The sequence below is a fragment of the Passer domesticus genome, chromosome 18 (assembly GCF_036417665.1).
Source record: "Passer domesticus isolate bPasDom1 chromosome 18, bPasDom1.hap1, whole genome shotgun sequence".
Taxonomy (NCBI): Eukaryota; Metazoa; Chordata; class Aves; order Passeriformes; family Passeridae; genus Passer; species Passer domesticus.
In genome coordinates this window covers 5653862-5680034 of record NC_087491.1, presented here as the reverse complement: position 1 = coordinate 5680034, position 26173 = coordinate 5653862, and the positions used below count along the sequence as shown (strand labels likewise).

General features: G+C 49.6%; 1 protein-coding gene across 2 annotated transcripts in view; it reads left to right on the top strand.

The window, feature by feature from the left end:
• Positions 1-26173, top strand: part of ASTN2 (astrotactin 2) — a 319347-nt gene that overhangs the window by 89393 nt on the left and 203781 nt on the right. For both annotated transcript variants that reach the window (XM_064393831.1, XM_064393833.1), the window contains exons 4-5: positions 5805-5954; positions 14087-14194. In XM_064393831.1, coding sequence (XP_064249901.1) covers positions 5805-5954; positions 14087-14194 — 258 coding nt within the window. The remainder of the gene's footprint in view (positions 1-5804; positions 5955-14086; positions 14195-26173) is intronic.

Below are 26173 nucleotides of genomic sequence, written 5' to 3'. Positions count from 1 at the left end.
CAGATGGGGGAAATGGCAAAGCTTGGCAATGAAGGTGAAAAGCAAAGAGTGGGTGCATGTCCAGGAGGGTTTTGGGGTGCCCTGGGCTCCCTGTCCCAGCTGCAGGATGCTGTTCTCCATCCCTCCCCACTGCACACCAGCCTTTCCCAGCATCCCTGTTCCCGTCACGCTCCTAAAGCTTTATTAGAACCCAATGGAGACTTTTTCCCAGATTTGTTAAACTACTGAAAACTTCTGATCCTATCAGGACTTTTTTTTTCCCCTGCCTCGTACCAGATAAGGGCTGTGCTGGCTCCGAGCCCGGAGCTGAGGGTGGTGGAGAACAGGGTAGGGAAGCAGTCATCTCATGAATATATGAAGGAGGAAAGTACATTTGTTCAGTTTCCTTCAAAGGAGACATCTTGAATAAAACTTTATCTTTTCTTCTGCTTCCCTCCCCCTCCAATTTGCAATTGAAATCAGACTTTTGCGTATAAAGATCTATTTTTATAGCGACAGATTTATTAATGTATATAATAATCTATTAATGTATTAATAGCTGCGTATTAATAGCTATGTATTAATAGCAGTGCTAAAAAAATGTATACAGCCTATATTTTAAAACTCAACAAAAAGGGCCAGGAGAGAGAAGAAAGAAAAAGTCAACACGGAATACAAGGCTGTTTTCAAAATGCTCCTGGGTTCCTCTCTCCCTCTGTTGCTGTGTGTGAGAGCCCCAGTTCATAAAAGAGCTATTTGCAGATCCTCCTTCATCTCTGCTTTTGATGTTTTTTTTGTATATATATATCTCCATATATAGAGATATACATTTAAATAAAAGTATATCTATGCAGATATGTTTATGTATTTAAATAAAACTGATATATATGTCCTGAGTTGGTTGTGGAATGCAACCAGCAGCTTCCCTGTGTTTCTTGGACACAGTGGCACTTGACATGGACTGCTGGAGGTCAGGGGACCAAAGGGGACAGGCTCTTCTGCTCAAGACAGGTTTGATGGCTGGAGAGGTGAAGTTCACAGTGTTCCTCCTGCCTTTGCCATATTCCTGTGCTCTGTGGCAGGATGTGGCTCCCCAGATGTGTTTTCCTCTGGGTACATGCAAAGCTGTTGTACAAATCTCTCCCACTGTCATCACATCAGCATCAGTGTAATTACCTAATTTTATGCTACTAAAGCTCTGTGCTTTGTGGAGCTCAGTACCTTCAGGGTGGCACTGTTGAAAATCAGTCCACATCCCAGTCTCAGAACAAACACCGTTAGTTATTTCATGCTTCGAAAAGCAACAAACACCCATTATTTAGAGCTGGTGAGAAATCAGGGTTTCCACCATGTGGAAAACTTCCAGTATTGTGAAATTTATGCTTGTTCCAAAATAGGATCAGAAAGTCAATTTCTTGAAATACTTTGTGGAACACAAATTTCTAAAATATTGATCGAGAAACATCAAAATGAGCTTGCTGAATATCAGGGTGTTGATTTGGAGGAAACAATTATAATGTTATTAAACTGGCACTTTCCTGGTGTTCCCGCAGTGTGTTAGGGACGTGATGATGAATTAGACCTTTAGAACCCAAGTCAGTGGTTCCCAGGAGAGTCCCCTGCCCTGTGCCTAGAAAAAGCAGATGTGAAAAATACTGGAAGTAGTCAGTGAAAGGGCAGGAGAGTCTTTGAGAAGAGCCAGTGTCTGAGGTGAGGGGGCTGCGTCCTCCACAGGACCGTGCAGGTCAGGAGGTAGAAACCCCACTAACCGTGGCTTCTAATTGTGCCCAAACTTTTTCCATTTAATCCTTGATTGAGTTTGTCTTGTTGCAAAATGCTCAGTTGAGCAGCTCTTGAGACGCTCTGGAGTTATTCCTCTCCCTGAAACTCTGGGAGTGTTGTGGCCACTGTTAATATTGAGGGATCAATAACTTGCCTTCTGACAGCCACAAATCAAAGAGAGGAATGGGAAAACCAGATGTTTAAAAACCTGTATTTTATAAAAATGTGTTTTAGTCCATGCCTAGTGTGGGAAGCTCTGATAAAAACTGCTGTTGCCTTGCCAGTTGTCCTCCTGCAGCTGTGGGAGTGCAGGTGCTGTGTGAGGAGAGCACGGGTGGTTGTGGCTCCAGTAAAAGAACCTTTAAGCCAGACACCAAAGACTTTGAGGCTCATGGAAGCTGGCACCTTTGCAGACCATAAACCTCACTGTTCTGTTTTAATAAGATGCAAACCCCAAGCTGTAGGACTGTCCAGCTCTCCCACCACCCAATGGCACCATGAGGTTTGAGCCTAGTTTGTGGAGAAGCTGCTCCACTGAGGTCCTCAAGGCCACGTCTGAGGACTGAAACACTTCAACAAATCTGAGAGCTTTTTCCTGAGAGCTAAGGTGTGTTTCCATCACTGCCTGGCCTTGCTGGCTGGGAACAGGTTGCACAGTCAGAGAGGCTTCGTAGTGCCTAGAGAATGTCTTGGAATAGTGGAGACAACACCCAAGCACAGCTGGTGGGGGCTCACAAATAGTTCATCTCTCCAGTAGGGTTTGTGAGTGGTTGCACTGATCCAGGCCTGGGACTCTGAGATGGGGAATCCCTCCTGGCATGGTGAGGTCCTGCTTGTGGCATGTCCCCAGAACAGCCCCCCATACCCACCCAGTGTGTCTGGGAGGGTGAAGCTCTCCTGGCTGTGCTGAAATAAATGCTGCTGCTTCCCATCTCCATTGCAACGTATTTTTACCCAAACATTGCTCATATTGTTCAGCTGATGACTACTTTTTTTGTTGTTGTTGTTGTTGTAATTTTTAAGCCAAACAACATATTTTCCCACTGCAATTTGTGCCAGCAGAAAGGAAGGAGGAGAGAATGGCTCTGGGTAGGAATTGTTTTGTGGGAGACGTGCAAACGAATAGGGGAGCCATGAGGAGAGCAAATCACTTTTCAAATAGAATATGGGGGTGGACAGGAGGGAGGTGTTCGTCAGGAATGTGTGCTGTGCTTTGCAAAGGTAGGGTGACCTTCAGCTGTGTCCTTAAAGTGCTGCCAGAGAGGGAAGCTGATTTTGTGGGGGCTGGAGAGCCTCGTGATTCCCCTGCTCCTGGGGGGAGATGGAGATCATAGCCTTGTGCCAAACCTCGGGGTGGATCCCACCACCTCTGCCAGGCTGGATGGAGAATCTCTCAGCACAGTGACGAAGATGTGAGCTCAGCAGCCCGGGTGGATTTATCCTGGAAGCTGGGGAGGGGAGAGAAGGCGTTTGGCAAGCTGTGCTGGAGGGGAGGACAGTGCTGTCGCCTCTGGAATGTGTCATGTTTGGGCAGTGCTGGGAGGAGCTGGTGCCTGGGCACTGCTGACGTGGCTGTGTCGTGCTGGTCGTGCTGGGGAGCAGCATGTGGGAGCTGTGGAGGTGCCAGGAGTTGCTGGCGGACTCCCCATCAGCACAGGCAGTCCAGTGGGGCTTGCAGGGTTGTGTAGGATGGAACAGTTCAGCTGGAAGTGAGCTATAAGGGTCATTTAATCCAACTGCCTGACCAATTCAGGGCTGGTCTGTACTTAAAGCAAATTATTAAAGCCACTGTCTACCCCACAGTAGTGCTTCTTCCCATCTTTTTCTGACCAGCTGGAACCTCCAAGGGCTGCTGTGGGGAGGCCCAGAGGGCAGTTTGGTTTGCAGTGGCCTGTCTGTCTCGTGGATGTGATGAACAGCCCCAGCAAGTGCTGTCTCATTCCATTATGGTGCAGTGGTCTCTTCTCTCTCCCTTTTGGCACTGCTGGCAGTGCATGAAGGGCTCTCCCTTCATCCTTCACCCCTCATGCTCACACAGTTGAAGCACTGCTGTCTTTCATTTGTCACTGAGGGTTTTTTCCTATGCTGCCCACCCATGCCAAACTCTTTCTGCTGACATCATGTCAACAAGGGTCTTTTCTAATTTCTCATTTTCCCTTCATTCATTTGTTTTTTCTTTCCCCTTCCTTTTTTTTTTTTCTCCTCTGCTTTACTTTTCTGTCCTCCCTCCTGATTCCCTTTCTCCAAACCCCTGAGCTCAAGGGCACAGAGAAGCCAACAATGTGCTGGCACACCTGTGCAGAGCAGTGAGCTGCACCAGCCCTTTGCTCCCAATTCCTGTGGTATTTGTCGCATCATCCCAAACAGCCAGTGGCTGAGGGACCCCCCTCCCCTCCTCTTGGTGCTTGCTCCACTGACAGGTGTGGGAGCAGCTGCCTCAGGATGGCTGTGCCAGCGTGGTGGCCAGATGGGTACAGTCACCACGGTCCCATCAGCCCAGCAAGGGCCCTGAGACTGCTGTGACCTCGCTGAAGGCATGGTCTCCTCCTCCTCCTCCCTCTGTGCTCTCCTCCTGGCCTCCTTTTGGTAAATAAGCCTCAGCTGTGCAAGCCACTCCAGAGCTCCCTGCTCCACCTCCACGAGTCCTGTGTCACACAGCCCCAAGGTCTGGATAACTCTCCATCTGTTCAGGGGAAGCCCTGCCACGCATTCTGCTGGGCAAGGGAGCTGCAGGGTTGAGCTTCCCTCTGTGAACATGGCAGCAGGAGGCTGAGCCACCCCAGTGCTGCAACAGCATCCTTCCCTGGCACATCAGGGGGATGTGTGCTGTGGGGATGGAAGTGGGTGCTCTTTGGAGACCTTTCTCTGCTCTGGATATATTTTTTCCTCCTGTGATGCTGGCTGCTGGGGCATCTGACACTGCAGGATTCAGCTCTGCCTACCGTAAACGTTGGGGGCTTTGGGGAGCTCTGTCTTTGATCTGTGGTTCCTGGGGGAGCCGGTACTGGAAAATTCAAAGACATTACACAGCTGGTCCCTTAGCTCCCTCTCTTTCTGTAGCTTTCCTGAAATGGTTCCCACTGCTGGCACTTAACTCAGGCAGGGGGTTTGATCCTTGTTTCTCTGTTGCCTGATGTCACTGGGTGGATGCTCTCTCTCTGTCTCCCAGTACTGTGTTGAGGGATCCTCTCCAGAGCCATCCCAATCTGCTCTCTGGTTCTCCCTCTCCCAAAAGCCCCAGCAGAATTCAGAACCATGTCTGCAGCCCAGAGAGGTACAAAAGCACCCTGGGGAGGCTGAGGACATCACCTCATCACTTGTGGGTGTCACAGCACATGACACAGTTGAGACAGCCATGATACACAGGGTATCACCATACAATTTCAAAAAGCTTCAACCCATACAAAGTAACCTCATACCTCCTCAGAATGCTGCAAGTGTCACCCTTCTTGTCCTTCAGCCCAACCTTTTATCCCCCTCGTGCTCATGCACTGCCCCTGTGTGCCCTCTGTTCCTTTGGTGGTTGCTCATCACACCTGGGCACTCCATGGCTCATTGCTGTCAGTGCTGCTCACAGCTGTGCCACAGGGGATGAGGCTGGGCCAGCCCCACCCCAACCACCACAAACTGTGTCCTACATGTGGGATTTAGAGACAAGGAAGGGAAGCTGCTGCATGGCCTGGTGTGGCACTGGGTGCTGTAAAAGAGTGGGTTGGCTGAACTGGAGTCAGTTGGCTACTTTGTGAGGAAGAAAGAGTTAGTGCTCTGAAGAGCTGCCCATGACAAAACACCAGGAAGGAATGAAACTTTTGTGATAAGGACACAACAGTATGGAACTTTTGCAGTATAATACCAACAGGAAAGCAGCATGGAAAACACAATTTCTGTAAACTCACAATTTTCTAGTATGGGTGGCTTTGGTAAGAACTGAAAAATGCCAGATGGGTCCCTGTGGGTGAAGTCAGAGGTTCAAGGTTTAATGGGCAGAGGGGACACGGTGGCCCTGGCGCTTTGTAACCACAGCCCCTTTGCTGGTGTTGCAGCTCCCGAGGTGACGCAGGAGACGGTGGAGTCGCTGATGCAGAAGTTCAAGGAGAGCTTCCGCACCAACACGCCCATCGAGATCGGGCAGCTGCAGCCCGCGCTGCGCAGCACCTCCGTGGGCAGACGGAAACGCCGCAGCCGGCCCCGAGGTACGTGGTGATTGCTGGGTCCCCGTCACTGAAGGGAATGAAGGAATCTGATTCCGTGTTCTTAGAAGGCTCATTTATTATTTTATGGTCTATATTATATTAAAGAATACTATACTAAACGATACTAAACTATACTAAAGGATAGAGAAAGGATACAGACAGAAGGCTAAAAGATAATAATGAAAAACCCGTGACTCTCTCTTCCAGAGTCCAACACAGCTTGGTCATCATTGGCCAATCAGTAAAAAACAATTCACATGCAACCAATGAAACATGCACCTGTTGGTCAACAATGTCCAAACCACATTCCAAAGCAGCAAAACACAGGAGAAGTGAATGAGATAATATTGTTTTCTTTTTTCTCTGAGGCTTCTCAGCTTCCTAGGAGAGAAATCCTGGCAAAGGGATTTTTCCAGAAAATATGACAGTGACAGAGGTATGTAGTCACGGTACCTTAGGATTTGAGCTTTTATGTTTTACAAATCCTGTACCGCGTTAGTGTATGACTCTAAACTCCATATGAAGTGTTAGCAACAGTCTTCATGTTTTGATCAGACAAAGAAATCCTTCTAAGCCTGAAATCCAAGGACACCCTGATGCCTCAGACCACAAAAAGTACAAACAGAAGTGAATTGGGGGTATATTTGGGGTGTATGGCTTCATCACCTGAAGATGTAATTAGAAGATTAATCCCTGATATGCAAATAGACCAAATTTATATCTGTCTGAAAAACTCGTGACCACTGTCCAGCTTGGGTGCAGCCTCTGGGAGGCTTCTGACTGCCCAAGGTGTAGCTGTTGGAGGCCTTTAATAAATGCCTATCACTGAAGGGGTACTGTGGACAGCCAAGGGTGATACAGAGACTCCATCATCAGAAGGCATGAAAAGACACTTTATTATTAGAAATCTACAGTTCTTACAGAAACAACGGTGGACCTAAGACCTGATTGGCCTTTAGGAATCTTCTCTCACACTATTGGTGAACTATAAATAGCACACTCTGGAGAATCATATCTATAAACAATGGTTACAGAAAGTGAGATAATAATTGTTTGAATTCTTCTCTCTAAGTTTCCCACGGCTTCTAAAATCCTGGGAGAGAACTATGTCTCTCTCTGTTCAGAGGATATGTAATTACTACAAATACCTACTTTTATTGTCTTCATCTTGTCTAGCCTCTGTTCTAGGTAGCCACAGCAAGGCATCAGCCATGGCCAGAGGAGCTTGGCTGGGGAGGAAGGTGGGAGCCTCCTCACCCTCACTGCTGAGCCTGGGGACACCAGAGCTCCTCTGTGGTGGGATGAGAGAGGGACAAACCCCACACAGCATCCTCTGGGTGGGCTGGTGGAGGTGCCTGTGACTTGTGTCACATTGTGTCCACTCCAGGGGATCCTGCTGCAAGCCCAGAGTCCCTGTCAGCTGCCCCAGCTGAAACACAATGAAATAATTTCTTGTCAGGTTTTAATTTCATGAATGGGTGAAATTCATTTTGGCTGTCACTCACATTATTAGGACGTCTCTTCTTTCTGCTTTCCCAATGCTTGGGGGCTTTAGGGGCTGCACAGAGAGTGGGAGCACAGCATTCATGGATCTAAAGGCTGTACCACACAAAGGCTGTGCCTTTTGAGGTCCAGGTCTCCATCTCTGGAGGAGGAGGAGATATCAGATCCCTTCAGGGGTGATGGGGATAAAGGTCCCTTGAACAGTGCAATGAGGGTCTTTGTGTCAGCTCTGGGAGCTGGGAAGGAAATACTTTTCTTTCTGTTTACTCTTGGTTTTGTTTTTCATTTATTTATGAGTCTGAAATGCGATCTTTTATTCCTGATATGTTTTCCTGCGATACAGGCCTGGAGAGGGCTTTTTTTTATTATAGCTCTGCCCATAAATTATTTACTTAGTGTGAAGAAAATGTTCTGACTCTTTAACTGGTTTAAATTATTTGGTTTGTTTTCTAGTAGTTATTCAAATGCCTGTCTCTGGATTTTAGTGTGGGTGCTTTGGGGTCCACAGGGACTGTCAGGGAAAGTTGCCCTGATTCCCTGCTCCAGCCTATTTTTCTTTTTCTTTTTCTTTTTTTCTTTTTTTTTTTTCTTTTTATTTTGTTTTTACTTTCTTTTGTGTGTGTTTTTATTTCATTTCTGAACTGGAGGTAAGAGGCTTTTTGGTCACTAATGGAACAAGTCAGTTAATCCTTGCAGCTGGGCTTAGGAGGAGACACAGTGCCCAGCTGCAGGCAGAGCCTCTGGCTGAGTGTGAGCAGAGTGTGGCCCTGAGCCAGCCTGGCTTGTCCTCAGTCTCTGGAGACACCCCCACCCCATTTCCCACCTCCCCAGGGTTTCTCTGCCTGTTAGTGACCGTGGGAAGTCAGTGGTTATCAGGACACGAGCACCCCTCTCCATCTCTCCTCACTGGTTTCCTCAGTATGAGAAAATGAGATTGTTTTGTGCCCAGAGTCTGTGAGGGGTCAGGAGCCTTTGGCAGAATGTACCCCATGGGCTTCAAGAGGGGACTCTGACTCTCAGTGTCTTCAGCCATGGAGATCCTTCATAAGCACAGCCTAAAGAAGAGATTTTAAGCTCTCAGTCCTCAGAGATCCCCCAAAAGCCAGGCAGTCCCAATGTCTCCAGTGGAGATCTTGCTCTGCACAGCCCCATCCCATCCATCCTTTTTTCCTCTTAATTTAAATATCTTTTTCCTTGTAGAGGTGGTGGCTGGGTGCTGTTGCTGGGCTGATCCATGCCTTTCCCTGCCCATTCCCTGGCTTCTTCTGTGCTGGAGGTTTTGTTTTTACAGCCTGTGGTTACCTGTGCCTCCGGCAGGCAAGTGGCTGGAGTGCAAACAGCCCTTCAGGGTAAAGGATGAGACCACAACTTGGGGATGTTTACATTTTCCATCCAGTTGCAAACATAAGCCCTTTGCCTCATTAATCCATTGCAATCCACGAGAGTTGTTTTTTCCTCCCCCTAAATGAAATTGTCCATTTGGGATACATTCATTTCCTTCTAACGGCCTCATGACAGTTCCGCTGATGGGGTTTGCATCCAACTTTGTTTCTGAGTAGTGACAAGTCAGCCTGATGGATGCATGTGTGTAATTATTTTCTTGTGGTTTGATTTAATTAATGTTTAACCTCATCAAAGCCCTACAGTTGGAGCACTCTCCCTGCAGGAAATGCACATAGCAGAAGGATTTCCTCCTCTGTGGAAAGGCTCTGAAAGGGTTTGCGAGTGCTACTGCTTCAGGATGGGATAAACCATCCAAACCTGATCCCCAGCCCAAGGGAAACAAATCAGGGATAAACTTTGCCTTGCTTTACTTCCCTGCTCTGACTGTGCATAAGCTGCTGCCCATTGCTCCTCATTAAATCTGATTTAGCCCTGAGTGTTTCCAGCAGCGCTGGGAAAGGTGCTGTTTTCCCAAGTAGATTTACTTAACAAAAAAAACCCAAAAAAACAAACAAAACAAACCACCAAACCACACCACCCTCTCTATTTACAATGCCATATAACTTTATTTTGTCTAATGACTCTTTCATACAACCTTTCTCCCTAAACACTTCTACGGAGTGAAGCACATCCAGAGCTTATAAATAATTGAGGGACAGTGAGGATGGAGAGAGCCGAGGGTGGGAGGGCTGGGCTGGAAGGAAGAAGTCTTTGCTGGGGGTTGGCAGACCTGGAGGGAAGGATGCTGCATTCCAGAGCGTTTATTGATCCTGAAACGCAGCCCCGGAGCATCCCAGCCTGGCTGCCCCAGAGCCGGGAAGCGATGCCCTGGGGAGAGGCGGCAGGGCAGGGGCTGAGCTGTGGCTTTGGCTGAGGGACCGAGCTGTGTGCCCAGCCCGGGCTGGGAGCTGGCCCCGGGGGTGGCTGCTCTGCGCAGAGAGGGGGTCTGGTGCCCTCTCCTGGGGCAGGGCTTTAAAAACACTCTGGATTTGGGAATGAATAACCCATCATGGTCCTTCTCCTGAGACACGATGTGCTGCCTGCAGGGGATGCAGCTCTTGTGGTCTGGAGGTCTTGGCTATGCCCTGAGTTAGCCAGAGGTCCCTGAGGGAGGAGCTGGGGCTCAGCTGGGCTCATCCGTGGTCCTGCTTTTGCCAGGACACCTCTGCTTTCACCTTGCCCTGTCTGACTGTCCTGTGGTGCCTGTGGGGCATCACATGTTGCTGGTGAGGCTTTTCTGGAGTTCACCTGGGGGCTTTCACCTCACCTGAATCATGATATCATGTCCAGCTCTTTGAGTTGGTCCTTGGTGGAAATCAGGCTGTGCAAGGGCTGCTGTCTGGGGTCAGCATCATGCCAGTTTTTCCACAGTGGAAGCCCATGGAGCTCTCACCTGGCTGCTGCACCTCCTGCACTGGTGGTGTTTTGGGTGGAGACAGAAGGAAGAGGGAAGGCTGGTGAGGAGGAAGAGTTTTCCCCAGCTGTATGTGAAGCCAGTGTGTTTGAACATACCCCTGCCACAGGGTGCTTTGTTTTAAAGGGCTTTTTTTTCTTTATACTTTTATGAGTTTGGTGTTGACTGGGTAAGTTTCAAAAGAAAATGTTTGGGTTTTTTTTTTCTTCTCCTTAAATCTGCATCTAATTTACCTTTCTCTGACCATACTTCCATACTTGGGGTTTTTGTTCCCCCCCCCCCAGTTTTCTGGTGCTCTTTTCAGGGTTAAATTAATTGAACTGAAAATTTCCACGTAGCTCGTTGTATTGTCCTGCCAGCTCTTAATGCATGGACTTTGCTGCTGTGCTGGGGAGGACATTCCTCACCCAGTTTTTCCTGGGAAGCCTGGGAACAGAGGGCCTTGTTGAACCCCCAGAAGGCAACATTGCACGGGGTGAGTGAGCATGGAATGGGGTGAACCCAACATGGTCGATGAGGGAAGTTGTGGGTCTTGAATTCTGTGGTATGTGCAGGGATTTGCCCTTTTTCTGGAGGAAAAGGATGTGGAGAATCTTTTTTTCCATTGATAGTGGCTGCAGGGCAGAAAGATCACAGAGATGTCACCCAAGGTGGCACCGCCGGGGACAAACTAAGCTTCCACTTCCATTATAACATCCAACTTTGCAGGATTAAGTAGCTGAGGTCAGCTTGGCCTCAGATAGGAGTTATCCAAACAGCTACTGTTACTTATTTCTTTATTTTAACTCAGTTTTGATTCCTTTTACATCTCTAGCTCTTTCCCTGAGATGTTCTACGACCTCCTGGCTTCAGGGAAAGGATTAAAAATGTCACGTTTGTTCTTTATTTCCTCTTTAAAGACAAAAATCTCGCTTTTGAAAATATACATGTGGCTTCAGCTAACAAAAAGTCGTTGGGGATAACTCTGGTTCCTGAATTTTATTTCCTTATCCCCACTCTGCATTAACGGGACCATCTTTAATTGCACCATAACGAGGTGTTTGCCTTGGCACCCCACCTTGCTCCCCACTAAATTAATGCTGCACTCAGAACAAGCGCCCTGCCCCGGCGCCTGCCTGAGCTGAGATCTATTTGAAGGGATTAACGAGCTTGTAAATCTGCAAACAGGATTAGAAACAAGAGCATCTTCCTTGAGCTCCCCTTCCCCGCCTGCCTCCTGCCCCTGCTGAACGAGCTGGGCAGGAGATGGGTTGGGTGAGGAAGGGTAGCTTTGTTTTTTCTCCGGTCTCAAAAGCAGGAGTAAACTGGGTGTAAAGAGGGTGTACCTCCCTGTGAGAGCTGCTGGAGAGAGTTGCCAGTGCATTACTGATACTCAGCCCTTCGAAACTGCCATTTCCCTGTTCTCTGGAAACTAAAATATCTTAATCACTGCAATCGGTTATAAACTGGAATAAGGTGCTTTTAAGCATCTTATTCCAGTTTATAACCAATTGCAGTGATTAGGATATTTTAATTTTCTGATACTGGGTGTTTTTCTCCCTCTTTCTGAAGGAAAGGGAATGTTAGCAGGCAGGACTGCTTGGCTTTACCTGCATGCTGTCCTTGTTCATCAGTAATTGCTCGTGGGTGCTCTCTGCCATGAGCATCCTTGGCCCCATCATGTTTATGCTCAGCCCCAGGCCCTGGTGAGCAGCCTATGACCCAGGCTGGTAATGGACCTGCAAAAGGAGGCATTGCCCCAGTTGTAAATGCCTCACTGGGCTAATTTGGTCAGATTTTGGGGCCAGTTAAACATGAAATCAGGTTCATGGCAGGATTACTTGAGGATTAGTGTCCCTGTGTCCTCCAGATTGCCTCAACTGGGTTCTGAGATCCTCAAAACCACCACTGAGATGTGGTCGAGCATCCTTGATGGCACGAAGGTGTAAAAGCACCTCCCTGGCAGCCATGTGTGTGCCCCAGGCTCGTGCTGCCAGGCTGACCTCTGGCACTGCATGTTGGGGCAGAGGAGACGCTTCCGCTGCGGGCTGGGGACCTGCGCCGGGTCTCACCACTGCTGTATTTATACATCCTGCTCAGTGCTGGGTAATCAGAAAATGCAATATCGCTGTCACCAGCTCTCTGAAGACATCCAGCCTGAGTAATTTAACATGTCAGCTCCATCCATCACGGGGACGCAGCCGGCACACAAACGCAGAGTGGCCGGAGGGGGCTGGGCCGGGGGCTGGCACAGCAGCTGCTGCCTGTGCCAGCTGCCTGGTCACCTCAGAGGGGTGTGACAGCACAGAGAGCACCACGTCGTGCCTCTGTCCACCCCAGCCATCTGCCTGTGCAAAAGGGGCCAGCTCTGGTGCATGGGAAGGTGACAGAGGGATGTCCTGCCTGCACAGGCAGCGTCCAGCTCCTCTCCCAGGCAGGGGCAATGGCTGTGCTGAGCTCTCAGCAGTAGGGGGGCTCTTCCATAGCTGGTGTCTGTCCCCCAGCCCTGGCCACTGCAGCAGCCCCTGCTCAGTGAGAAGGGGATTTGCAGCAGGGCTGCAGCCCTGGCTGGTTGCCCAAAAGCCTGTGTTAGAAGCCCAGGTTAATTAAGATTTTCCTCACTCATGCAAATAAGTCTTATTAGACTTACCACTCTGCTGTGTCTCTCAAACCCCTTGGTGCAGGTGCATCATGTTTTTTGTGGTGTTTGTGGCTGAAGAGGGGTTGATGATGGGTCCTGGTTTGGGATCTTTAAACCCCCCCTGCCCAAGCACTAAATGCTGCTGTGTGCAAGCACTGACCCTTCCTGCTGCTTCCAGGAGGAAAGGAGCCAGCAGAGCCCCTTCCTGCCCTGCTGCTGAGACTACCCTGGAGGGCACTGCCCGGCCAGGTCAGGGCATGGCCAGGGCAGCAGCCACGTGCCGAGCTCCTGGCGTCCCTCTGGCTCCTGCCAGCCACCTCTCATCGCTGTGATTAAGGATTTCAGAGGGCAGAAGGCACCGCTCATTTTCTGTTCTCCTGCCAAGAAATGGGGAAATTGTGCTGCTGCCTAGAATAAAAGATTTTTTAAAAACAGTAAAATATTTTAATGGCAGTTTAAAGGGCCACTGTCAATCCCCAGAGGCCTCTTTGCTTTAAGCTCTGCAAAGATTGAAGGACTTCTGCCAATTAGAGTCTGTGGTGCTTTTTAAGTATCCATTGCTTCTTGGTGGGTCTGGGGATGGAGCCAGCTGGGCTCCTGCTGCATCCCACACCATATCTGGAGAGGAGGAGGCCGGGTGAACCATGGCCCAGCCCTGCTCCTGCCATCCTGAATGCTGCTGTCACAGCAAACCAGGGAAGCAGATGGGCCAAATTGGGTGCTGAGGAGCAGGAAAAACACTCAGGGGGGTCATGTGTGCCCCCTAAGGGCTGTATTTCCCCTGTACTATTTGTCCTTGCTGGGTTTGCTAAAATTCACTGCATTTCATCATGCAGGTGTCCTTGGGGAGAGCAGCTGCCACACTCAGGGGTTTTCTTTGTAAGTTCCTTGAAATAGATTTGTGTTTTTATTTCTGAGGGTAGGAAGTGTCTTCTTACATTCACATCACCATGGACACTGTGGGGTCTTGATTTTTGATGAAATAATGAGTGGTAAAATTCCTGATCACTACTGGTGACCCCAAGCAAAGAACCTTAGCAAGGAGTGGGGGTTGCTGGCCAAATCCTCAGCTCTGCTGAGGAGCTCCTGGCTCCACCTGCTCCTGAGCATCCCAGCTGCCAGGGCTGATTTTTTCCTCTCTATTGCCTGCAGGTGGGATCGGGTTTGGACGTGCCAAAGGCAACTCTGGCTCAGAGGCAGACGATGAAACCCAGCTCACCTTCTACACGGAGCAGTATCGGAGCCGGAGGCGAAGCAAAGGTACGAAAGGTCGCTGTGGTTGCACACTGGTGCCAGGGGAAAAGAAATGCTTGAGCACCTTGGCTGTCCCGTGGGTGATGGTGTCTGACACTGCCCGAGTCTAAAGGATAGCCACACCAGTCTGTGGTGGTAAGCACGTCCCAAAATGTGTAGTTTGTGTGATGCAGCACCGTGCAGGAGCCGTAAATCCCATTTCCCAGTGATGTTGCTGAGGTTCTGGGTTTCTTTGATGGTTTCTAATATCAGTTACCCTCCACATGCCCTGGCACTTCCCCAAAGCTGCACTAGTGGGGAGTGGTTGTGTCTGTCCTCATCCTGGCACTGGTGCAGCTGTCAGGGATGGTTACCCTGGCAATTCCTTGCTCCAAACTCCTGTTTTCTGCCCTTTATTTCCCATGCAAAGCATTCATTGGATGAAAATTGCCCAGCCTTCCACTTGGCACAAAGGCAATTAAAAAGAACAAATTCAAAACGAGGGTTGGGGCAGGGATTTGTAGACCCAAGTCCCTTTAGGCTCTTTTTGTGAGTTAGAGAAGCCAAGAAACTGAAATATCATCTGGAGTTTGAAATTAGTGTCCGCATTTCCTCTTGTCACATCACGCCGGATTGGTTTTTTTCGGGACTCTCAGCCCGAGCTGTTTGGTGGAGGAGAGGACGAGTTCTGCTGCTGCTGCTGCTACTGGGTTTGAAAAATCACTGTGGGGAAATAACTCCGTTGGGAAGCAATTTAAAAATTGCACAGTGGGTCTGCTCCCTCCATTTGTTTTGTGCGGGGAGCCGGGCCTCGGCAGAGCGTGGCAGCCAGATAGATTTCGGTGCCCACCGCAGCAGCACGAGGCCCCATTTGTTTCCATGATGAGCCATTCCCATAAATGCTTCCAGTGTGTTTATTTGAATGTGAAATTGCCTCAACACCTCTGATCAGCTCGATGGTTGTGCACAGGAATAAACTCACGCATGCACAGGGGTGTGCTGCAGTTGTTCCTGCTCAAAGGCTGTGGGCCTTCAATTTTATATGTTTGGGGTTTGTTTTTTATGTGTTTTAGAAGAAAGAGAAATCACCACCATGTTTAAAATGAGCTTTTGATGAAAAGGATGAGAGGGTTCCCGAGTTCCTTACTTGTGGTACAAACACAGCTGCATTCAGGGGAAAATGATAAAATCAGAATCCCTGAATGGTTAGGGTTGGAAGGGACCTTAAAATCACCTTGCTCCACCCCCTGCCATGGCCAAGGACACCTTCCACTATCTGAGGTTGCTCCAAGTCCTGTCTCACCTGGCCTTGGACACTTCCAGGGATCCAGGGAGAGCCACAGCTCTCTGGGCAACTTGTGCTAGGGCATTCCCACTCTCATAGTCAAGACTTTTTTCCCAATAAGCTTAAGCTTAAACTTCCTTCTAACCCTGACCTCTGCCAGTTTGAAGCCATTTCCTCTTGTCCTGTCATTCCATGTCCTTCTCCAGCTCCCTTCAGGTACTGGAAAGCTGCAGTTCTTCACCTCTAAGCCTTCTCTTCTCCAGGCTAAGCAATCCCAACTCTCTCAGCTTTTCCTCATGGGAAAGGTGTTCCATCCCTCTGATCATCTTCATGCCTGTGTGATAGGAGGAAGGGATTGGTTATGTTGCAAACAGGGACAAAAGAAGCTGTCCCAAAACACTGCTGGTACAGGAATCAAGTTTCCAAGGTACTGGAGTAGCTTTTGCAGTGACTTATTCAGGAACACTGGGCAGACTGTAACAGCCCTTGGGTACTTTGGAAAAGTCACTGAAGTTTGGGTTTTGTTCAGCTTCCACTAGAAAAGGGGTGATAGGGCACAGGAAAGGATGGAAAACTGTTTTAATGACAAGCAGACAAATCTTTGCAAGGCTGCCTTGATGTCATTCCTCTTGAGGTCAACTGCTCTGTAAGTCTCTTGAAAAAGGCTCATACTGGATGTCAGGTACAAAGATATTTTTATTGACGTCTATGTTGGTTTTTGGTTGTTGGTTTTAGCTTCCTTGTAGGGCAAATATAAAGGAACAGATGAATGGGAAGAATTCCTTTCTTTCCCTGTGAATAAGCTGTTGTTCACCTGGGCAGCTTTGATGGCTGGGTTTGAAGGGAATTCAGGAGGCAGAGCTGCCTCGCACCGTCGCACAGGGCTGGCTGTTAGATCTGCCTTAGTGTTTGAGCAATGCTGTGAGAACCTGGTTTGTTCATGCTCACTGGGGGCTAACAGAGGGAATTGTCTTGCATAAAGTCCCCATTGTACTTCCCCTCCTGTCTAGATAAATTTGGCCATCGCTGCATCCTTGAAAGGAATTTTCCATTATCCTTTCATTGACTCTCCTCTCCTCATGGAAGCAAAGCAATAGAGTAGTGGGAAGTCGTAGTACCGAACTCATAATTACAAGTTCAGCCAAGATCCATAATTGGACGGGATCGTAACTCTAATAGAGAAGGATGCATCGTCAGATACAGTTAATTCTTACAATGATGTTCCCCTATCGATTTCGCCAGGCTTGCGTGTCGTTGCAGGTGCCTTTGGATAGTTATCAGGTCCAAGGAGAGGGATTCCTTGGGGTTTCTCTCCGTGGATAAGATTTTGTAGGATTGAGCCTAATTACTTGCACTGTCAAGGCATTGATTCCAGATGATGCGATGGGAAGTTTCCACTTAGGAGGTGTGCAGGTTTGCTTTTATTTGAGCTTGGTTAAGTGGCCTCCTGTGTCTCCTGGAGAAGGAGGACAGCAGGTTCTCCAGTGCTTTGGCAAGGCAGATTAGAGAGACATTCCTACAGGAAAATATTCAGCAAGGGAGAGTTTGTTCTGGTAGCTCAGACCCATTGGTATCTGGTTTTCAGTGCAGGAATACACAGAGAAGTAAGAGGCAGCACCTTCTGTGGTCACAGCATGCTGCACCACTCACCTTCCCAGCCTCTAGGGCTGTGGGATACCCTTAGACTGATGTTACCATGTCCTTGGAAAGTCTCCGGAGAAATTATAGAGCAGAAGAGTGTAAGGAATAAAGCAGAGGAGGTCTTCCCCTGGAGTCTTGGCCTTTGCTGTTGGGCTCAGCCCCATCTCTGGGATTTGAGCTGGAAGAGGCACTGCTGGCTTATGCCAAGAAATGCTCTGTTCACTCCCAAATCTTCAGTGAGACACCCTTCTCTTCACCACAGTGCCCTGCCTGTGCCCACACCAGCTCCCCACTCTCCACTTTGGTGGATCAGGGTGAGCTCTGCTCTGTGGCATGCAGTCTCAAGGGAGCTGGAATTCAGATTGCTTTTCCAAGTGAAGCAAGTCCTGAGAGAGGCTGTCAGGCTGTGCACAGCTCTGTGCTCAGAGGCTGAATTGGCCTTCAGCTGGGGCCAGGAATGGCTGGTTTGCTCCTTCTTGCTGACCCTCAGTACTGACTCCTCAAGGATTTCCAGAAATCAGACTTTCTTGCAACCTATTTGCACCAGGTTTGTGCACCTCAAGGCTCTGCTTGTTGTGGGGGCTGGCTCCCCTTTCCCATTCCCCTGGGAGCACCAGGAACTGTGGGAACTTCTTTGCATTCTGGCTGTGGTGCACAGATGGCTCTGGTCTCCAGGACTGTCGGTCATCACACCTTCCACCAGCGCTGAAGTCTCTGTCAGAGAGAACCTGACAGTGTTGTAAGGATGTGAATCCACATCCCCCGCTGGCCAGCAGGGCTGTATCAAAGCTTTGATGCTTCAGGAGGGGATGTGTTCAGTCAGGTTCCACTCGGAGTTTGAGAGGAAAATATTAGTAGCAAAAATCCCCCTAAAGCAAGAAGGCAGAGCCCTGTGCACAAACTCCACTCCTGCTCCTTTCCTCTCATTCTGGGGTGGGTTTGCCCTGTGCCCAGCAAACTATATTCAGCTCCAGGTCTGACCGTGCAGCCCTGAGTTCCCCTGGTCATAGGCAGCACCTGCCTGATGATGAAATCAAATAGTGAAAGGTGTGGGGGAAGCAGCAGCACTGTAACTCCAAGGCTGTATCAGCTCCGTGCCCATCTCATTGAGGATTCTGTGAGTATAATGAGCCCCTCCTTGCTGGAGGGGAGGCACAGTCAAGGTTCCTGCACCTCCCTCTGCTTTCTCAGGCCACAGAGCAGCTGCTCTGTAACACAGAAATGTGCAGCAGATGCTGTTCAGCTTCCTGGGTTGGGGGAAACTGAGGCAGGAAAAGTGATGGTGTCATATGGAAACCCTGCGAGGGGCTGAGCCATCCCAAGCCCATTTGTCTTGGAGACCCACAGACTGTCTGCCCTCCCTTGCACTCTAGTCTGAGCCTCTGGGACCTGCTGGGAGCCCCTGGGACCTGCCAGGAGGTTCCCATACCTGCTGCCAAACCCCTGAGTCTGGGGCTGATGTCACTCTCTGTCCAGCAAAGATCAGGTACAGAGTTGCTGGAAACCCAGACACAAAGCATGGGGTGCAAAGGCAAAGGGATGCTTTTGTTCCTGTGATGGTTGAGGGCACCCAGCACAGTGTCCACCCACCTGGGGTGTCTCTTGGAGTGTCCTCAGCTGGCTGCTGCTCCTCAAGCTGTCTCTGGTATCTGCTTGAGCTCGAGCTGCACCACCCTGAGCCTGTTCCTTCACACTTGGGTCTGAGATTGCTTCACCCCTCCTGCCCTCTCCTGTTGAAAGAGGAAGAGGGGAAACATCCCACTCTGTTTTCCTGCACAGCTCTTGTTCCAGCTCCCCAGCACCCCAGGGAAGGGAGGGCATGGCTTTGGGATGCTCCTCAGCTGAGGTCTCTGTGAACAAGGCACCTGGCTGTTTCCATAGCACGCGGTGATGGTTTTGACAAATTAGCAGAGTTCAATTATGTACCTTGGATTGGTGTCAGCCCCGTGTGTGCATGTGCCGGGCTGGCTGGCGGAGCCTTCTGAGGGCTGTTAGAGAAATGAGAAGCTGAGCTTTGATCTGCCTCTGTATTTGGTGTTTAAAACAAGGCCTTTTATAAGGGAATATTAGGTATTCGGAGTCTACTACATATGAGGAAGCTTTGCTTTGATCCTCTCCCATCTCCAGAGGCAGCAGGCAGTTATTATTTCATGGGGAACTAAACGAGGTGCAGAATGAAATTTGGGTACTGCTCTCTTTGCTGGTGCCTCTGGCCTTGCTGGAGCTGAGTGAACGCTGCAGGCAGGACATCATTCCACTCTTCCATACTCCTCAGGGAATTGCCTCCCTGCTCTGCCTTAGGCTTGACTCGCCTTCGAACTGGGGGAGATGCTGTTGGCAATCCAGTGGGACACAAAAGGTGATAAAGCATACGTGTCAGTTTGGGCTTCTTCCAGGGACATGAGGGAAGAATCTGGCTGTGTCTGGAGATGTCTGTCTGTCCTTGGGGATGCTTCTCCCTTCCTGGCAGCCCTGTGTCCATCCCCTCCTTGTGTGGTCAGCCCACGGTATGGACAGGTTAGGATTCCTTAGGAAGTCACACAGAGCTGTTAGGATCCCTCAGGAAGGAACATACAGCTGCTGCCTGCAGGGACAGACGGACAGGTCAGCCTGGTGCACACCCAGCTGGTTCATGGCACATGGAGCTGTGCTGCTCTTTGTGAGGCCAGCAAAGAGCAGCCCAGAGGGGACACCGCAGCTCCCATGTGACCTGCAGATCCCCAAATCTCAGAAGTGAGTTGCCTTCATGATACAAATCTTGTCTTTATGCCCCAGAGCAGCAGGGTCCCTCCCTCCCTGCAGGCTGCACCCCAGCACCACAGCCATGCTCACACTGTGATGTCCAGGCACTGTGACTGTGGGGGATGCTCCTTATTCCCAGCCATTCTCTGCTCTCCGTCATGGATGCTGCCTTTCCAGCTAGTGAACAAATGTGGTGCTTTTTCATGATGGCTTATTTTGCCTGCAGAGCAATGAGGCACTGCAACAGCCCATAAAACCCATTCTAGTCCCTCTCCATTCCTGCTGGACTCGGGCTGTGCAGGGAGGCTGGGCTGGGCTTGCTCCAGCCTCCTCTTTGCTCCCTTCATGGCTGGTGGCTGTAGGTGTGGGGGTGTTCTCATGCTCCTGCCCGTGCCAGGGGTACTGAGCTGCTGGGAGAGGGGCTGCTGCTGGGACCTGGGGCTGGGCAGCACCAGGGGCTGCAGGTAAATGCTGCTGGAGCTGCAGTGGCTGCAGGCACTTTAACTTCCCTGGACTGCGCTGGAGATAAAGGCTTTTACATCTGTTCCTGGAGGCAGTGCGGGTCTTCCTATTTATTTATTTATTTATTTTCCGATTGTATCTGATACAGCCTCAGCGAGTAATTGAGTGTTTGAGAGTGAAAAATTATCTCTCCGGCTTGGCCCTTATCTTGACAGCAAAGCAGCACTTTTAATTTAATTTTGTTCAGAGCATGTGGGTAACAAATTTCACTAATCGCTCTGCTGTCGCCCTCCGCATGGTAACGAGCCTCTTGTTTCCCGGGAAGCTGAACATAAACACGGAGCTGGATGCAGGCGGGAGGAGGGCGAGGGCTGGTGCCGCTCGGAAAATGAAGATGCGTTTCCTTGTGGATTCCTGTGGCACGATGGATTTGTCTCCCTGCTGCAGCAGGAAAGGGAGCAGAGGGTGGTGGATGTCACATTTGTTCCTGCGTGACATTTGGCTTGTGGGGGAAACTGAGGCACGGAGGGATGTGCCCCAACCCTGGGGAGCTGTTGCAGAGCCGAGATTTTTATTCCCATCCTGTTCTGTCAGTTTGCATTATTCCAAAATAATGGATGGAGGCAAAAGAAGGTTTGGGACTTTTTTTTTTTTTTTCTGAGGCTGCAGCCCAATTCCCCAATCCCAGCTCTGCCTGCAGGATGGCAGTGGGACAGCAGGCATTGTGGTGTGTGATGAAGGTCCAGCCAGGATGAACAACTTGAGACCTTGGACAACTCCTGCCACCAGCCCCTGGGACATCTCCTGCCAGGTCCTGAGCCCTCCCTGCCACCCTTGCCTCCATCACTTCTCTCTCCTCCTGATTTCTAAAATCAATTTATCTGTCTGACTAGCCCTTCACTCACTGAGCACAATCCTCCCTGGGCTGTGACTCAACACAAACTATTTCATAGATAATGATTACTTTTTTCCCCCTTTTTCCTGTAGGAATAATGTTTTTGCTACACTGTATTGAAAATTGCTTTCCCTTCTTCTTAAAATGAAACCTTCCACTCAGATTTGCCTTTGTGCTCGTATATTGTAAAATTGGGACTCATTTGGAGTGTAAAACAAAAAAAAAAAGATCAGGCCTTAATTCTAGGAGAAGTGCTTTCATTGATTTTCATGAAAGAAAATTCCAGTGCAGGCAATATCTACCTTTAAATATGTAGCTGTTTCTTTAATGTGATTTTATCTCAACCAATTCAGCACTGAGAACATGAAAGCAAAACTGACTTCATTGATTTTAATTGTCCCTGCCCAGAGAAATGCACAAAAAATACAACAGTGCCAGGAGAGCAAATTGAGTTTGCACAAATTCTTCCCCCCTTTGCTGTGCCAGAAGGTCTAAGATGTGTGGGCAGGAGAATCTGCCCGTGGTGACCCTGGTGCTGATGGGGCTGGTGGATCAGCATCTCAGCCTGTGCCACCTTGGTCATCTGTATTTTCCCCCTCTCCTCAGCTGCTCATTCCTTGCCCAGCCTTCAAGGCTTTGCCTTTGCCCCCTTCCTCCTCTTGGCTGGAATTTGCTGGCGAGGTCTCCCTGCCAGCTGCAGCACAATGCCTTAGAGCAAAGGGGGAGCACCACCAACAGCTGTATAATTAGGAAGCAAATACATTTATTCAGTACATAAGGCTTTATAATTCCAGGAGCACCTGAAGAGCCGAGGCTCAGGCTGCTGGAGGAGCACAAGAGCTCACTGGGATGCCCAGGAGCTTGCTCAATGAGCCCTTGACCTTGCTGTGGGGTCCAGCAGCCCAACCCCAGCCTCCCCACAGTGCCCAAGCCACCTCTTGGCATCCCACAGCCCAGGGCTGCCTTTTCTGCAGCTCCCTGTGCTGTGCTGGAGGACGTCTCGGCTAATTGCTAGAGGATAATTCATAAATGTTAATAGTATTAATCTGATTCAGCATGTGCTCAGCAAGATCTAATCCTCTATAAATCCAGAAACGACTGATCTCACCCTTCTGCTGCACAGCGTGGCTGCCTTTCCTCCTCCTTTCCCCCATCCCTTCCTCTGTGCACCTCTGCGTCCTTGGAGGGTCTTCTCAGGGTTCTCCCCCAACACAGGGGAAGCAAAGCTGCCACTTCAGGGCTGATCCACATCCTGCTGACTCTGGGATGAGGCTGAAGACTGCCCAGTGCCCAAGCTCTGACCCAGATCTGGGCTGGAGCTTTGAGGACTCTCATTGGGATTTGTCCAGGGCTGCAGTGGAGAAGATGAAGCCTCAAGAAGAGGCTGGGGCCAGGTGTGGTGTAGATGGTGTGTGATAAAACACCTGCCTGGGGGGCTCATTGCATCCGCATCCCTCCCCTTTAAGAAGGAAGGGGCTCTGGGGCTGGGAAGTGCATGAATGCTTGGTGGGGTCATGGTGCAGGAGAGCTGTGTCTGGCTGGAAAGAGGATGTGCTCTCCCATCCCAATTTCCCATCCCACTTTCCCATCCTATCCCATCCAACCCACTCCAATCCCATCCCAATTTCCCATCCCATCTCATCCTCCCCTATTGCATGACCCATCCCATCCCTCAGAGGAACCATCCTGCTGAGGAAGAGGAGGCTGCAGGGCAGGAGGGGAGACAGGCAGTGCTGCTCCCTCCCCGTGCAGGGCTGCTCCATGTCCAGAGCCTCCTGCCAACAACCACTGCTCATCTTAATTGGCGTTTGACTTGATTGGACACGATCTGCCCCTCGTAGAACACCTCTGTGTGTGTCTGTGTGTGAGGCTGTCCTGGAAACGCTGCTCTGTCCTCTTAATGAGCCTCTGCTGGAACAGAAGGATGGATCATTAGGAACCCGATTCCTCCGGCACGGCAGCGACACCGGCGTGCTCTGGGAGCATCCCGGGGGTGTCGGCTGGGCTGGGCTGGGCTGGGCTGGGCTGGGCTGGGCTGGCTGTCCCCCAGGGGTGCTGCTGTCCCCAAGCTGGCTGGCTGTCCCCAGGTGTGCTGCTGTCCCCAGAGGTGCTGCTGTCCCTGAGCTGGGCTGGGCTGGCTGTCCCCCAGGGGTGCTGCTGTCCCCGAGCTGGGCGCTCTGCATGCAGCACAGCTCGGCAGGGGTTGCTGAGCTCTCCCAGCACTCGCTGTTCTCCCGCTCTCCTTCCCCAGCCCCGTCTTCCTCAGGAGCTGGGAATACATTTCCATATCCAAGTGGCCACGGAACGTTCCCTGTGATGCTGTGATGCTATTGTCTCCTAGGGGAGTGGGGAAGATTGCAAAGCACTTGGCGTTTAACACCCACATATGGTTAACACCACAGGCTCTGTGCTGATAAAGAGGGGGTAATTAAAGTTTATTTTTTTTTATAGACTAATCTCCCAAGCATGTATTTATGAGCCTGATTTAGAAACAGCATATTACTGAGAACACGGGATATTTGTGTTGCTCATAAATCCATACGTGTTCTGAACACACCTTGTGGTTTCTTTTTTTCCTTCTCCCCACTAAATTTAGGCAGTACTGCCAATATTAAGAAGAATTGAGCCCAGAGTTTTGTTGGGTTTTTTCCCCCCTCCTTGTCTTTTGGGCGGGCAAAGGAAAGTGTACAAAGCAGTGAGTAATTAAATGCACGAGGAAATGATATTTCAAAGGAGACATGGTGCGTTTGGAGGGGCTGTTTGCTGAGTGTTTACACCAGTGGCTTTGAATTTATCTTCATCTTGCAGCAGGTGCAAAATCTGCAGGGGAATGTGGTGCTTTGCAAGCGGTTTCTGAGCAGGGACTCACATCCTCACCAGCATAATTTGCACTGGGGTTTGAGGGGAGAAAAAAAAATCCTGGGTGGGGAAGGTGGTGGTGGCCAGAGTCCTTCTGACCACAGTGCTGGACACTCCTCTTGTTTCCAGTCTAATTAAGCCACCCTTGGGTCACCAGCAGGGAGCGTGTCAAGTATGATTCTGCCCTGAAATGGAGCACTTTGCCTTTCCTTTCTGCTTCTCACTCCTTGGATTTTGTGGGCTGTGGGGAGAAGTTACTTCTCTCTGCATAGAAGTAATTTATTCCTATTTTTCATCCTGATGGTGTGCCCTGCCCACTCTCGGGTGCAGACTCCCTGGGAATCCCCATGGTCCCAATTTTTCCCTTCAAAACTGCCTGGGTGAGCACTTGGAAATCCATTCACTTTGTTGCAACCTCTCAGAACACTCCAGAAACATCTCTGATTAAAGATATAGAGAGATGATCTTAACATATGAAGCTTTTATTAGTGGAGAGAGATCTGGGGAGTGAGTTTTGTCTCAGCCATGCCTGGTTACCATCTTCCTACTGGGATTTTTGAACCCCACAAGACACAAACCAGGACTTCTGTAAGGTGCTGGGGCTCTCAACCATCTATAAAGGTCTTGTATTCCCCACCCAGCTTCCTCCTCTTGGTAAAGGACATTGATACCAGATTGTTTGGTGCACCTGAAGTTTCAAATCTGCTCTTCAAACACTTCCCTGAAAGCCTGGGGATGACAAGGAGAGGAGGGAAAGCCCAGGCTTAGCCAGGCCAACCTCTCATTTGTGGCATTGGGTTTATTTAGGGCTGCCTGAGCTACTGAGCTGGGTTTGGATCCCCTCCCTGGGCTGAAGAAGGAAGGGATCAGTTTCTCTCACCTCTGGACCAGGGTGAAGCCCTGGAGAGCCTGCTGAGGTGGGTTTGGTTAGCAGGGCCTTGCTGAAAATACATTTGCTTGTGGTTTTAAAGGCTTGGAGTGAAGCTGATTATCTCCAGATAGGTGTTTAAATGCAGCACAGCAGTGCTGGAGCATCAGTGGTGTGCAGAGCAGGGAAAGAGATGGAAAACAAAAACCCAGTCCCTCTCTTTAAATGCTTTTCCAGCAGTCTCCCTTCAAACCTGGCAGCTAACTGGTCATGAACAATAAAGAGCTGAGCTGGAAACCCAATTTCTGCTCGAGCAGAAGCCCCCTTGTTTTGGTTCAGTTGGTCAAAACCAAACATCAGGCACTTGTAGAGGTCAGTGATTAGCAGTGATGGAAATGAGAGAGTGCAGGAGGGAAGGGAGTTACAGGAGACTTGGAGCAATTGTCCCTTTCCTTGAGCAGCCAAGCTCAAACTCATGGAACTGTAAAAGGATTTTTGCTGTTCCAAGCCCCTGTGCTGCTCTCCTCTGAGTCACAGGGAGAGAAGAAGCCACATGGACCAATGGGAATGTGAAATCCTAATTCCTCCAGCTCCACTCTGGCTGCAGTTTGGTGAAAGCTGCCATCATACCTGGGATTTGGGCTCTTTGTGAAAAGGGGATAATACTTGTCTCACTCATAAGGGATTTATGATTTAATGTTTGCAAAGCACTTTAAGACCCTGGATTGAAAGGTGATTTATAAGGGTGAAATCCAGCGTTGTCTGGTCCATTGTATATTTGATTTTGTCCACTTATCCTCAGGGGGGCTTTTTTCCTTACCTTTTTTTTTTTTCCTTTTCCCCCCTTTTTTTCTTTTTTTGCATTCATGTCATGACTTCAAGCCAAGCAGGGGCTGTGGCAGGCACAGTGTGCCCAGCAAGAGGAGGATTTTGCCTCCCATGGAAGTGCTAACTTATGCTGATGATATGAATAAAGATTGGAAAAGAAAAAAAGAGGATTGCAAGGTGAGGGGCACAGGGGATTGGCAGTAAAGCTGTGAAATAGGAGTGGGATGGCTGTTCAGATGATCCATGCATAAGGAAAGATGCTTCATAAATAATCAATTTACTTGCTCCTGTTGGTCTCAGTGATGGGGGTATTTTCCAGCAGATCAGCCATGTCTCCTGTCCTACAAATTCCTGGTTGGAGCATCCCCTGTGCAGGCTCCAGCCTGGGGATGCTGTGGTGGGTCTTGGTCCCTGCCTGGGAAGCAG